At 38.9% G+C, this 15,801-nt stretch overlaps 1 protein-coding gene across 1 annotated transcript in view; it reads left to right on the top strand.

The window, feature by feature from the left end:
* The window catches only part of LOC126326208 (von Willebrand factor C and EGF domain-containing protein-like), a 147,147-nt gene that overhangs the window by 58,345 nt on the left and 73,001 nt on the right, over positions 1 to 15,801 (top strand). The window contains exons 2-3 of the mRNA XM_049995593.1: positions 437 to 556; positions 13,559 to 13,685. Of these exons, the coding sequence (XP_049851550.1) occupies positions 437 to 556; positions 13,559 to 13,685 (247 nt within the window). The remainder of the gene's footprint in view (positions 1 to 436; positions 557 to 13,558; positions 13,686 to 15,801) is intronic.

Below are 15,801 nucleotides of genomic sequence, written 5' to 3'. Positions count from 1 at the left end.
TTTCTTTCAGGAGTGCTAGTTCTGCAAGGTTCGCAGGAGAGCTTCTGTTAAGTTTGGAAGTAAAGCTGTGAGTACCGGGCGTGAGTTGTGCTTCGGTAGCTCAGATGGAAGAGCACTTGCCTTCGAAAGGCAAAGGTCCCGAGTTCGAGTCTCGGTCAGGCACACAGTTTTAATCTGCCAGGAAGTTTCAATAAATAGACTTATTAACTCCTTTTAATTCCCTCTAATTAAAAACATCTGCAGTGATGATGATCTTTTTTTCCTTCTCGTGATCATTATAGAACCTTAATAGAATAGTCCATCTCATATAGCTTTTGATGTAGGCCATCTTGCATTGCTTTCAACGTTAATTTAGAATATGCCTATGTTAAAATGTATGTGTTATATTTGTATCTAGTGACAAGTCACTCTAATGAATTTCATTTATTTGTTGCAGCATTGCTTTACATTCTAGCAGTGAATGGATGCCCTGATAACAGGATAATCCGTTATTATAAAGAGCTTGGCTGTTCACCTGTACCAGTTAACAGCCATTGTCCTACCAGCTTTGATTGTGGTAAGTGCCATTCCTCTATCTATATTACCAATCAGGTTCATTATATATGGTCCTAGCTGCACTTGCTTATGTAATGGATTCCAGATGAAACAAAAAAATTGAATTCAGTATGTCACATCATTGCTGGTTGAATTTAAAAATGTAAAATTTTGTAATAATTTACGTGTTAAGCAGCATAATCTTATCTTGAAGGTTTTTAAGACAGCAATTTAACTCAAGTATTACAGTTAGAAACTGTTTCTTGAGGCAGCATTGCTCTTGAGGTGTGAATTACTGACTGTATTCATCCAGTATTTGAGAATGAGCACTTGGAATGGAGCACAAGTTACCCAGATAATACTCATCCAGCATTTCATGATCAATAAGTGTCTTCCAATGACTTTTAAACATAAGTTTGATCTTTTCTAAACTTTCTTCACTTATCTGCATGATTTTAAATATTTAACACGTTAACACATTTCCCCTCATTGGGTCCACAACTCTATTGGGGATACGTGTGTGGCGAGCATGGGACCCCAAGATAGTGCGGCTCTTTTCTTTCCGGGCTGCATACCTTTCTTTGCCACATCCTTCCCCATACCCCATCCGCTCCCCCCACCTCACCCCTTCCCCACCCCCCCGTCGCCACCTCACCCCTTCCCCACCCCCCCCGTCGCCACCTCACCCCTTCCCCACCCCCACCCCCGTCGCCACCTCACCCCTTCCCTGCCCCCCACCGCCACCTCACCCCTTCCCCTCCCCCCCCCACCACCTCACTCCTTCCCCTTCTCTCCCTATGGGAGTAAGTTTCATGCCTACGTCCGGAGATACACTTGTAACTGTAAGACAACTCTCTTCCTTGCTTTCTATGCTGGAAAGTCTGTTTCTGTCCTTCTCTCTTACTTGCCTCTTCTCTTCTCTCTTACTTGCCTCTCCTCTTCTCTCTTACTTGCCTCTCCTTTTCTCGCCCCCCACCTCTCTCTTCTCGCCCCCCCACCTCTCTCTTCTCGCCCCCCCCCCTCTCTCCCCCCTGTTCGAGTCATGAACAGGGTTGACAAAGACTTGGTTTCAACTAGTACTATCTTCTTGACATTTGACGGAGTTCAGCTTCCATCAAACATTAAAGTGGGCTATGAGATAATTTCAGTTCTCCCTTACATCCCCAACCCTACACATTGCTATCGATGTCAACGGTTCAATCCTCCCAGCCAGTTGTGTTCCAATGCGGCCAAATGCATTACATGTGGCAAGGATGCCCATGTAGGTGCTTGTCCACTTGCATCCCCTCGTTGCATCAACTGTATGGGTGACCACGCTACTTCCTCTAGAGATTGCCCCTTTTTCAAAGAGGAACAGTTTATTCAGGAAATCAGAGTGAAGGAAAAGGTGTCTACATCTGCTGGTCGTAAGTTATTCGCCAGTCGAAAGTCCACTGTGACTCTGCTATATTTACTGGCCACTGTCCTTGCATCTCCTCGGCCTACTAAGGAGGCAGCCACACAGACTGTGATCTCACCTTTAGTGCCACAGTTGTCAGTTCGGCCAGCACAAAGATCGCCCGTTCAACCTCCCCACTATAACCTGCTCACTCTGTGGCTCACCCTCCATCAGCTTCTGCTAAACTATGAGCCCTAAAATCAGACACCTGGTTTTCCAAAAAATATCCTACTTGCGAAGATTTTTTATGCACCCCGACAACACAACCATCTATTCCTCCCTCATCTCAACGTCCTGTTTCCAAGAAGGCTCATAAGAAACAAAGTTCCTCTCCTTCTCCGCCACGGTGTTCCTCATCTACAGCGCCACCTGGTGGGTAACTGCCCTCGGCTGTCTTCAGTGTCGCCAAGGCGCACTGCTGGTGGGCGATCTGGCCAATTGCTGGTGGCAGGAGAAGTTATTCTTACAGCTGTGGAACATTCAATACCTCACACCTCCAATTGGCCCGATGCCCCCCCCCCCCCCCCCCCAGTTCCTTGACGGAACGAGGCATGCCATGATGCAATACATGAGTGGCAACATGCTCTTCACAATTTCTGCCACCATCCTACTTTGCCCAACTGTATCCGCTATAAGCAGTTATATGCGTGATGCCGTCACATCATCTGCGATAGCAAGGAGGCGAGCAGGGATTTCTGCACTAGCTCTTTTAAGACCTTCACTCCCTTCTAAGAAATTTGGCATTGCATTCGAGGGTTATCTGGTGCGCGTAGTTTCTTCCCGATCTCTGGGCTCACTGTCACACATGATACCTTAGTGGACCCCATCACAATTTGTAACTCATTGGGTCAACACTTTGATGAGATTCCGAACTCTTCAAATTACTCGCCAGCCTTTCTCCCAAAGAAATGTGCAGTGGAAGTGCGACCTCTTGCTTTCTCCTCTCACAACAGGGAAAGCTATAATACTGTTTTCTCCATGTGGGAACTCCAACACACACTAACTTTAGGGAATTCACTGAGGCTAGGGTTGTGATGCTTTAGAATTTTGGCCCTCAATCTCTGATCTGAAAGTCTGAATAACAGCATCATGAGGCACTTATCATGATAAGTTATGCCACAGCCACAATTGAATTTACAGTCTCTAGTCATGCCCTGCAATTCTGCAACCCTTTCTTTATAGGAATGATTGCTATGATAAAGTGTGTGGAAAAATTTATACTATTCAGAAGTGACATATATCTGACTCTCAAAAAATTTGTCTAATACTGCAATTATGACCTCATAGGTCTGTTTGGGGCTCATTGAGGCGAAACAATTCCACTAGGAGACAGTGGATGTACACTCCTACACATGAAAAGAAAAACACATGACTTGAACCACCTGTGATTTTGTAGGCATCGAAATGTCAATGTAGCTGGGTTGTGTATTCTTTCCTTGTTTCCTTCATCTTGTTGAACTGCCAGAATTGTGGAGGTGGCAGCTGAATTCCTTCTTTAGCATCTGGCATCGTTTGCTGCTGGGGTGTTCGTGCTTTAACAAGGCAAGAAACTGCTGAATTAACAAGAGATGTTGGACACTGCTCAGCACTTACATGTTGCTCTCCATGATTTACAGTGATTCCTTAAATATCTAAACTTTTTGCATGCTGTGTGGTTCTTTAGTGGATACAGGAGTGAGGAACAATGCCGTTCATGAACAGAAAATTCAGATATTAATTTGTTGTAAATCTAATACCAAATAGCAAAAATAGTACGTAACTGTGTTGCTGTATTTTGAAGCATCATTCGAACTTAGGAACACCCAGAACTATAGCTCTGGAGAGGGGATGCTTGCACCTAATTGGAAACAGCATAATTTTTCATAGTAGCACCTTTGTGGCACGGTGATGGCTGTAGAAAATGCATCACTGTAACTGGTGGTGCAAGTATTTGAAAGTGAGGCCTACCAGAACACAGCATGTCATTGTCAATGGAGAAAAGTCTTCTGAAGTAAGAGTGATTTCGGGTGTGCCGCAGGGGAGTCTCGCAAGACCATTGCTATTCACAATATACATAAATGACCTTGTGGATACCATCGTAAGTTCACTGAAGTTTTTTGTGGATGATGCTGTGGTATATCAAGAGGTTGTAACAATGGAAAATTGTATTGAAATGCAGGAGGATCTGCAACGAATTGGCTTATGCTGCAGGGGAATAGCAATTGAATCTCAATGTAGAAAAGTGTAATGTGCTGCGAATACATAGAAATTCGTGGAGGTATGTGCCGTCTATGCAACTAAATGAAGGCAGTTTGTTTGTTGCCATACGCATTTCGCTTCATTTATTTGGGAAGCATCATCAGTGGCCTGAAATACATGTTTCTTTTTATATATACAATAAGCGTATTATCTACTAGATATAATCTGTTGATATATTACATTTTGTCAGGTTTTTTAGGTTAGAAGCAACTTTTGTAGCACAAGTTCCATAAAATGATGTATCTTTTGTTTTACTTAAGATTTCCAGTGCTGCTAACATATATGTGTTTCTGGAGATGTATTTGCTGGTCTTCATGCTCCAGTTAGCCGAATCAGGTGTTGTTTAGCCATTTGTCACATCACATTTCACTTTCACTGCCATTTAGCGATCAACATATGTGTGTTTGCAGTGTGTAGTGTTGCCAACTGTTGTTATGTGTTTGTCTTTTGTTTCTGTTGTGTTTTGTGGTTTTCATTTGTTGTGTGTGTGTGTGTGTGTGTGTGTGTGTGTGTGTGTGTGTGTGTGTGTGTGTGTGTGTGTGTGTGTGTGTGCAGTCTTCACTTTTTTTATTTTTTTTATTATCATTTAGCTACAATATAGCAGGTCAGCAACTGGAAGCAGTTAATTCCATAAATTATCTGGGAGTAGGGATTAGGAGTGATTTAAAATGGAATGATCATATGAAGTTGATTGTCGGTAAAACAGATGCCAGACTGAGATTCATTGGAAGTATCCTAAGGAAATGCAATCCGAAAACAAAGGAAGTAGGTTACAGTACACTTGTTTGCCCACGGCTTGAATATTGCTCACCAGTGTGGGATCCGTACCAGATAGGAGAAGATCCAAAGGAGAGCAGCGCGCTTCGTTACAGGATCATTTAGTAATCGCAAAAGTTTTACAGAGATGATAGAGAAACTCCAGTGGAAGACTCTACAGGAGAGAAGCTCAGTAGCTCAGTACGGGCTTTTGTTGAAGTTTCGAGAACATACCTTCACCGAGGAGTCAAGCAGTACATTGCTCCCTCCTATGTATATCTCGTGAAGAGACCATGAGGATGAAATAAGAGAGATTAGAGCCCACACAGAGGCATACTGACAATCTTTCTTTCCACAAACAATAAGAGACTGGAATAGAGGGGAGAACCGATAGAGGTACTCAAAGTGCCCTCCGCCACACACCGTCAGGTGGCTTGCAGAGTATGGATGTAGATGTTACCATTCCTCTATGTGATATGGTAGTAACAAAGTTATTTTCCAGGTCCCTAATGAGTGTGAAATGACAAGAAATCTGTGTCTAAGATAGGTTGGAAAATATCTGCCACATAAATTCCTCTTGTAACAGGTAGACAAACTGAGTCATGAGCTCTTTATAACCATGCATGTTTATGCTTGAATTGTTAACTGGTAGTGGTTTCAAAGGCTTAATCACTTGCAGTCTGTGCAATGTTAGCTTATTCTTCCAGCATGACAGAATGGCATAAAGGAATAGTGTGTGCTGCCTACAACTGTCACATGGTTCATGACTGCTGGAGCCCATGGCACCTACAGCAGGCAGTCATTGCCATTTGAGAATCTACAAGCTTTTGCACATAGCTCTTGGGCTGAACTACCTGTGATAAAAGTTGTGGTGTGGGCTTGATCCTGTTTGGAATGTGAGTGCATTTTGTTACTGGTGGCAGTTCACCATACCGAGTTACAAAGCCACGTGGCCATCTTTTCCATCATGTCTTGCAGCTACCTGATCCCCTCAGCAATACCTGGTTTTCGTCTGTAGATTGAGGCTGCACAGCTTATCTTTGATTCTTCTAACTTGTCAGCTGTTTGCAGAAGCTTATTAAGAAACTGTCCTTTCTACACAATCGACATCAGCTGAACTTGGTGAGAAAGCTGTTGTCACCAGACGTGTAGTAATAATTTATCAGATATTATGCTTGCGTCTACCACAGTGCTTAAATGTCTCCAGAATTCAAATGTACCTCTGTCCCCATGTTTCTCCTGGTACATCACCAGGGAAAGTAATTTCATGCAGCAAATGACTAATGACGTTTCAAGTGTGACGTGTGCTTATCTCAGTGCCAGATGTAGGATCACATCGGAGACTCACTGTCCCCCCTTGATCCAGGTTACTAATTGCAAGTGTGAATTTGTTACAGTTTTCAGTTATGCATTGTTGATTGAAGATATTATCTAGTATCACAAACCATATGTCTGGTTCAGTAGCTGTGAATGGAGGTGCTCTTAACAGCAGTGATGACGTGGTTCATAGTGATGAGTTCATACATGAAAAATATTAGACGTGTATGTGTTCATGGTGTGGCTGCTAGTACTAGAACTTCTAAATTTGTAGAATCCATTATGCTGTCATTCCTCAGTGTTGCAAGCTCCAAAACCTCCATCTCTTGCTTCAGCAGTTGTATCTCTGACTGTGGTTTGTAGAAGTTTGTTAGCTTATTTCATATTTAGCATATCTGCCACACAATATTATTGATGTGAGAGCTGTCCTTGTTCTGGGATCAACAATTACATGGGCAACAAATTAAATCCATATATGAAGTTACATGGGATGTTTTATTTTTGCAGCTTGGAACGGAATCCTCACTAGAACACGAGTCAAAAAATAAGAACTTAACTTTCTAATATTCACTGCACTTGTACAAGTAAACATAGCACACATCACTGGTTACTTCCACATTCCCACAATGGGTATGTTAAGATGCCTGTTAGTTAGCTGAAGCAAGAGTAGATAGATTTTGACCTGAAGTACTTTATGCAATTGTATATCTTAAAAACACAATATTAGCTAGTGATGTTGAAAGGAAAACTTCTTATGAGATCTGGAAAGAAATCTAACATTAAACATTCAAAGTTGTATAGTAGTAGACTTTTTGTATGACTATCAGAACAACCGAGGAAGTCAAAGGTGGATCTTAAAGCAGTCTTGGGAATTTGAATGGGTTACAGTGTAGTTGGATACAGAGTATTGATTAGTGATAACTTTGTGGCGTCGACACACGGATCGATACGCCAAAACATGATACGTGTATAGTATCTTCGATTGATGATCTTTGTAGGTTGACTTCCGGGAATCAGTTCCCATCTGTACCCCGTGCCGTACAGTTGATTATGAATAAAGTATTGTGATAGGAAGTGAGAGACGTGGTTATTACCTTCCCACCCTTGCGCCTTCCTCAACTTCTTCATTGTGAGACATGTTAATATTATGGAAGAGTATGTCAGGTACTTTAATCTAAAGGACTCTGATTTAGGGAGTGAACGTTTTAATGATATTGAGTGCAAAAGTATAGACAGTGGAGTTGTAAATAAGCAAATGGAAGAAAATGAGAAAGCAATCAGAAACAAGAACAAGAATGGGAGTTACGAATGTCAACTAGAAAACAGTGGTTGTAGATTTTTAAGATTGTCATTTGTAATGTCATTTTATAAAATTCTGTAGTGTTGATAATCAGAAAATTTTGAGGTGGTGATGAATAGTAAAGTGTCAAAAGTTTACAAGTAAGCAATGGATAAGGAAATGGAATAGTTAAATAAAAATAAAGCTTGGGATCTAGTAATGAAACCAATGAGTGTTAATTTTTTGATGTCCTATAGGTTTTTTTACAAGAAAATTGGATAACAATTGTAAAGCAAGATTAATTGTAAGATACTTTCAACAAAAAGAAACTGTGGATACTATTTATTTGTCAGTTTCTATGATGTAAACATTGAAACTTTCGTTGTCATGTTGTCAAAAGGGCTTAATTGTAGATTAAATAGTAAAGTTTTCTCAGAAATTTGTGTAAAGCAACCTCCAGGATATGAGGATGAAACAGGCAATGTCTGTGAGTTACTTAAGGTGCTATGTAGTTTGAGGAAGTCCTAGAATTAACAGAAACAGGACTGACTTAGGACAATTTTACAATATACCAAAATGTCTTGGCACACAGCTCAAGTTTTTGTAATCAACAAAAGATAATTTTCAATCTTCTGTACAAAGAGGTAGATCATTAATAAAAATGATAAAGTAGGAGGGTCAGAACTGAACCATGAGGCACATCACATGTGATGGTGCCAGAATTCCGATAATCCTGAGAGACCCTTCTGTTAGGAAGGTATAAATCAAGCCACTTCTCTGCTGCACCACTTATATCTAGGTACACAACATTTTTTGGATCACTTACAAGATATGATCCTCATTTTTATTTTGGTATGTTCTTAAGAAACTACTCTCCCTGTTTTGCTCATTTCAAAATCCTAGATATTTTTACGTTAGCAGAGGTACATATGTGGGGTGATGCATTCTGTACTCATACTTATGAGGTGGTTTTTCATGGTATAGTTAGCTACTCACCAGCCTTCATTATCAACCATTGAGTTAGTGAGCAATTTACTGGACATTGGCTTATCTATCCACTGTTACATTCAATAGTGACCCCTGTCAAAACTTTGTTGCCTATGGCAGTTGATTCCCAATCAAGTTACTTATGGTGTACCTTTGACACAGTGGTACATGATGATGATGATGATGATGATGATGATGATGATGATGATGATGATGATGATGATGATGATGATAATTTTATTGTCTTTGAGCCATTACAGCAATAGACAGTCATACACATAATACAATACAGTACAAAACAGTACATGCTATAAAAGAACAGAATTGTTAAGAACTTTACAGTTTAATATCACAGGTCATGAAATCCTTTATATTGTAGAATGGGTTGACAACTAGCCAGTCATAAAGTGTTTGTTTGCATTGTTGCTCTGGTAAATTTTGTATAGCTTGTGGAAGTTTGTTAAATAATTTGTGGCCCGTAAGTTCATAATTGTTAACTGATTTTGACAGTCTGTGGTAAGGCGTATAGATAGAGCTGTTTGTCCTAGTGCTGTAACAATGTATATTTGCCCTGCATTTTACTTTAGGTAAGTTCTTTTTTGTGTAGAATAAAACATAATAAATATATAGGTTTATTACTGTCATGATTTTTTGTTGAGTAAACAAAGGTTTATGGTGAGCCTTGTATGGTGAGCCTGTAATTATCCTAATAGCTTTCTATACACACAAGTGGAGTTTCCCCATAAAATAATGCCATAGGATATGATGCTTTGGAAAAATGAGTAGTAAGATACATAATTTTTAGGTACACAGTGCATCAATCGCCTTAACAAATAGATTACCCTAGACAATTTACCACTAATATACTTAATATGTGGATTCCAAGAAAGTTTGTCATCCAAATATACCCCCAAAAATTTAACACAACTAGGATCATCTGACGGAAATTTGTCTTTTAAACTAAGTACCATCTTCTGGGTTTTGCTTACATTAAGCAAAAACCCATTTGCTTTAAACCAGAGTGAGACTTGCTCAATAGTCTCTGTAACACATGTTTTAAGAATATTAAGATCATTACTGCTGTTCAGAAACGTTGTATCATCAGCATAGAGTACTGTTCTGGGTTTAATAAATGATGGCAGGTCGTTTATCATTATTAGGAAAAGGAAACGGCCCAGCACGGATCCCTGCGGAACACCTACCTTAACCTGTTCTATACTGGATATTTCTTTCCCAACACAGACAGCTTGCTTACGGTTTTGTAAATATGATCTTAATAGCTTAAGGCTGTTATCTTTAACACCATAAAAGTCCATGTTTTTGAGTAGTAGCGTATGCTCTACACAGTCGAAGGCTTTGCTTAGGTCACAAAAAGTCACTTGAGCAAAGCATTTATCTACAAATACTTGGATGTATTTAACAACATTGTCTATGCCATCAATGGTTGACAGGTTTTTCCTAAAGCCATACTGTGATCCACTTATTAATCCTGTGTTATCAAAGTAAACAGATAATTGTTGGTAAATTATGCATTCTAGAACTTTTGAAAAACCTGGGACTATGGATATTGGTCTGTAACTTGAGACAGAATTTTTATCTCCTTTTTTATGTACTGGAACTACCCTAGACAGTTTAAGCTCGTCAGGGAAAAAACCCTCCAGTATACACTTGTTTATACAATATGTTAGGGGGTACACTATACAGTCTATTACTTTCTTCAGCATGTTACAAGACAGGTCATATATGTCTACACTGTGTGATGATTTTAACTGCTTCACTATTCTTAACACAAAAGCAGGTGAGACCTCAGAAAAATTGAAGGTACTTGTGTTTGTTGATGACCTAGCAAAATTTTTTGACCGTAACTGTGATGAGCTGATTTCAGGTTTAATTATAGCAGTTCCTACTTCCTCAACTGATTTAATAAAAAAGTCATTAAATTCCTGGGGAGAGATACCAATTTTGTCACTTCTTTTATCTTTGGCGACACTATTTATTAGAGTCCATGCTGCTTTGCACTTATTGGTGGATTTCTCAATACTTCTGAGATTGTGTGCTTGTTTGGCTTCCACAATTCCTTTTTTGTGCTCATTCCTAGATCTAACATAGGCTAATTTAGCATGGTTGGTTTTCAGATTTTTATAAATATTGTACAACAACATAACTTGATTTTTCTTAGTAGACAGCTGTTTTGTATATAATGTATTTTGTCTATTTGGAACTTTTGCTTTTAGGACTCTCAGTTACTTTGCATTTCTTTATTGGTATGCAGTTATTAAAGTGTCCCAAAAATGCTTTGAAAAACCTATCAAATAGTACCTTTGCTGGCAGATAATTGCTTAGAGTATAATGTATCTCATCATAACACAGGCCAAACCAATCTCTGTTAGAAAGGGACATACAAAACCTGTCAATTTTCTCATCTGTGACTGGTCTAGTGACCACAACTTCTGGAACAAGCTTATTTACATTAATCTTACTGAGAGGGAACTTACTTGTATAATTTAAAGATACTGAATCATGATCAGAATATGGAAATACTGTCACAAAACATGATTCTTCTGTTTTAAAATTTACAAAAATATTGTCAAGACATGCATGTTCTCTTGTAGGCTTGTTATGGACTGAATGTAAGTTGCACTGTCTTAGTAGGTTTTGGAGTTCAGTGACAGTACGTTTTTGTGTTGTGACATCAAATTCAGCATTCACATCTCCACCTATCACAATATCGTAATGTATCCATCTAGTATCTGTAAGTACATGTAACAGCAGGTCCAGTTTTTATAAAAATACATTGGTTATACCCTTAGGTGACCTGTACAGGGAAATTAAAACTAACTTAAAACTGTCTATTACTATACCAGCAGCTTCAAAGTTCTGTTCATCACACAGAAAATCTAGGTCTAATCTATTGACTGTACTGCTAAGTGACTTGTAACATACATTGCCACACCACCTCTTAAATGCAGTTTTCTGCAGTAGCTACTGGCTAGATTATAATTATCAAATTTAATAAATGTAAGTTCACTCTCACTAGCCCAGTGTTCACTTAAACAAAAGATATCAAACCTATTATCTAATCCAAAGTCATTGACAATAAATTCTTTATCCCTTACTCCTTCAATGTTAAGATAAAAGATTTTAAAATCAAACCTGTCTTTCTTTACAGATGCACTATTTTGCTGAGAGGCTATTAAATCTGTGGCACTATTTATCTTATGGGCTTCTTCCCCTTGCTGCCTTCTACTAAAAAATCATTTAGACGTAATGGAGGTACAGTTTTCCGTTTGTCCGCTACAATTGATACTGCGTCTACTCTTGGAGGTCTCTTGGCTTCTTCTTGTTCATGGCATGATCTAAGTGGCTGCCCCACTGTAGGTAGTTCAAATGTTGCTGCAGAATGGACAGCTGGATCACCTGTTGGTACACTTGTTGTTGAATATGCTGCCACTTTTGCTGTTTCTGTTTTCTTAGTTCCTGAATGAGGTGTTCTACCTGTTGTAACTGTAGATACAGCTTCTTCTCTCCCAGCACATTCTTTTGTAATCAATGATACCTGATGTTGTGTTACTGCTGCAACTGGAGTACATGGTAGGGAAGATACTTTGCAGGCGTCCTTTACCAGTGGTGGTGGAATAGGACCACTTTTCTTACATCTAGGAGAAACACTATCCACTACCATTTTGATCTTTTGACTGAGCAGCGATTTGCCCCATTTATTTAAATGCATACCACATGTTGTGAAGTGCTGTCTTTCAAGATCATCAATACTAAGGAAAAAAGCATTTGAAGTGGTCTTGCAGATCTTTTTATACACCCTGTTTGCTTTTTGGATTTCTCTGTTCACACTAGAAGATTCAGTAAGGTCATGTCTGTGTGGTATGCCTACAACAATAACTTTTTGTACATAGCACATCTCTTAGCGCTCTGTTTGCTACTATTAGCTCATTCTTATATACATTGTTTGCGCCGCCCAGTATTACAATGCTTTCACTTTGTGCCACGTGATTATTGTTTTTATAGTCTTTCAAAACTTCTTTTAGGCCTGCTCCAGGTTTCACAACACTTGTAACATTGAGATCCTGCTGGAAACGAAGAATTCCTGCAATTCCTCTTGCGTGGCTGTCGGCAAGCAAAACTGTAGGTCCACTAATGTTTTTAGGAGTCACTTTGTTTGCAACATCGAGACAGTTACATTTTACTGACGTATTACGCTTTGTAAATTTCTGATTCATAGTCTTGGTGTGACTACCTGTGTAGCCTCAGAAAAGGAGTGTTAGTTGTATTGGGAACTCTCAAACTATCCCCAATTAGGTGCTGCCATATTGTGTTTTTTGCCTATCCTGTGGTCAGCTATCATTGCATTTAACAGTATTCAAATAAAAGTAGGTTGTAATACAATATCACATAATGTAGATGGGGTTACTCAACAGCATATACTGTAATTGAACTGTATGTGTTTTTCAGGTCCAGCCATACGGGCTGCTCTACACAAGAAAATTTCGGAATAGTATCAGCTGGCTTTATTGACTTGTTTTGCAGGGTACTACATATGTGGATGAACACAGGAACACAGTCTTGGGAGGGGAGGGGTGCAATATCTGTCAATCATGCACACAAACAGAGCTATGGGGGAAAGGCTAGTATCTGATAAAGAATTCCAGCTTGATAGCCAAACAGTACCTTGTTTGCGTATATATTTAGTGCTCAGTGTCTCTTGTGTATGTTGAGAATTTATCTTACAGGTTTTCATTATTAATATTGTCTTGGTGCAGTTAGAAAAATTTTCTTCCTGACTTTTATAATAAATTGCATACATTTGAGAAAGTAGACTCATCGAACATTGAAAACTGTCATGTATGTATGTATGTATGTATGTACGTATGTACGTATACACGTATATCAGTCTGATTAGGCAAAGAAAGCCTTCTTTTATGCTTTGGCAAAACTTTCCATTTTTAATACTGTTTTGAAAACAATGTCCTCTAATGGATCCCTACTGTGTTTAGGTGAATGGGATAAACAAGACATTGAAAAGTGTTGGCTGAAAGGTAAACAGTACAACATTGGAGAGGATGTTAGACCACTGGATGAACCATGTGTTCATGAATGTTCTTGTAGAGTTGATGGAAAAAGGTCAGTGTGAATAGATAGTAGCTTATTCATATTAAACAAGCTATTTACTTTGTGGATCTATGTAGTGATTTACTCTTGTATTGACCTTGTTTACAGTACCATATGTTTTTTTAAGGTTTTTGTTGTATAAATATTAATATATCTAAAGAGCTGTTGCACATGATAAAGGTTTTAGTTTTATGTAAATAAGAATTTCTCCAGCTCAGTTGTCATACACAAAACATAACTTCTGAAGTTATACAGTTATTTAATATTGTGAATAAATATTGGAACAAGCTATGAATAAAATCATTACTTTGATCAGTGAAAAATCTAAATTAGTAGTAAAGTGTAGCATGGGGAAATAACACTCCTAACGTCCCTTTTACCTGTACAAAATGCATGGTCTCATAGTGAAAGAAATTAATGAAATTTGTTTGAGTTTCCAAGTGGTTATGTACTGATGGGCTTTCAGGTGAAAGCTGTTGTCAAGTGTTGACTGTTGTAAGGTTGCTATCACCTGTGACAACACTTTGTCCCCATCCAGTGCCTTATAAGATAATGTTTTGTTTTGTACTCTCTTGAAGTTCCTGACAACCAGATACTAAGCTGTGCTTCAGCTGTAAACTGCTTTCTGTATTGAGAGTGTTATCCAATTTTTTCCCCCTCTCTCACTTTTATTATGCTATCCCAGGACGAATAGGTCCATTTAATGGCAGACTTATTGACAAATGCAAGTTGGTGTCCTTTTCATTGAGCATATTCTGTTACCACTGATTTCTTGAACTACAATAGACAAAACATCTCTTGTATTCAATTAGGTGCTCAATAGTGTGCAGTCTGTTTGACTTCCACATGATATTTTGTGTATCACAGGCATTCTGAGGCCTATATCATTTTTCGCAGATCCTGAGAGTTGAATTTTTGCTGGAAGCCTGATGACTCAATTGATTTTATGCCTCTTCAAAAGGTGGCTAATTTTTCCTGTCTTAGAGCCATAAAATGGCAATAACACAAGACTCCTTCATGTGCTCTTTGGGAGCCTTCTGCTTATGTGTCTATAGTGAAATGGATTGAAAAATTTGTTGTTTGTTTCAGCCATTTTCCTTGGATTCTTTCTCTAAGTAACTTATTTCTTGCAGCAGATTTTCATCATCTCAAAGAAGTTCCACGTCAGCCACCTAGATCCTTAGAATGAACTGTTTGGTTGGATTTCTGGTAAACACTGTGGACATGAACATCAAGAAACAGTTAATGTTTACCTATATGATGCTTAACTGTAATTATGCATGTTAATGTACTCAAAGACCTCTCCCAACTGTTCAGATTTGAGGCGAGACAACAGTGTGACAAGTGTGCAAGTGATGATCTGATAGGCATCTGGGCTTTGCAGTAACCATGTTAAAGATGATATCAGAGTTCTCAATAAGCATATTGTCTATACTTGGAAGTAGCAGGCTTCTCACTGTGACACCATCTGTCTAGTTAAAATATTCTCAACCACACAAAAAATATAGTATCAGAGTCTGACTAAAAATAACTAAAACAGCGACAGCAAAGAAATAGTAGAGCAGGTCTATACTCTCTTTGGTGAACACACACATGAATAATTACACTACATCAAAGATGGCCATCATATCTCCTCCTTGAAGGTACAAGGGTTTAACTTGGCCTATGAAGCTGGTCACATTCTTTCTGTTGCATACAGTAGGCAAAATGTGGAGTAAGAATGCTGGACAGATGTTTCACAATTCTATAAGCTGGCAACATAGTACTGCTAACGATGGACCAATTAGTGTCTTCTTAAGAACTTTTGTAATGACACTCTTCTACCTATTGTATTCAATATCATATATATATCATTAAAAGGACAAATGGTATCTGGGTTAGTGTAGTGAAAAAGTGAGAGAGATGATAATTTCTAATAATACCCTCAATAAAGATGGTGGCCTAAGGCTAAAAACATCTGTTGGAGGGCTGAAGCAGGTATGGCAGGCACAAAGAAAACATTGTCTTAGATGGCACTGGACAAGACCCAAGTGACATCACAGGCAATAGCATGGCTATATAAAGATGCAAGCATCATCTGCATGATGGTAGACACTTAACAGTGATCAAGCAGCACTCATCCAAAAAC

The sequence above is a fragment of the Schistocerca gregaria genome, chromosome 2 (genome assembly GCF_023897955.1).
Source record: "Schistocerca gregaria isolate iqSchGreg1 chromosome 2, iqSchGreg1.2, whole genome shotgun sequence".
NCBI lineage: Eukaryota > Metazoa > Arthropoda > Insecta > Orthoptera > Acrididae > Schistocerca > Schistocerca gregaria.
The sequence above is the reverse complement of the archived record's forward strand: the minus strand, read 5'-3'. Positions and strand labels throughout refer to the sequence as shown.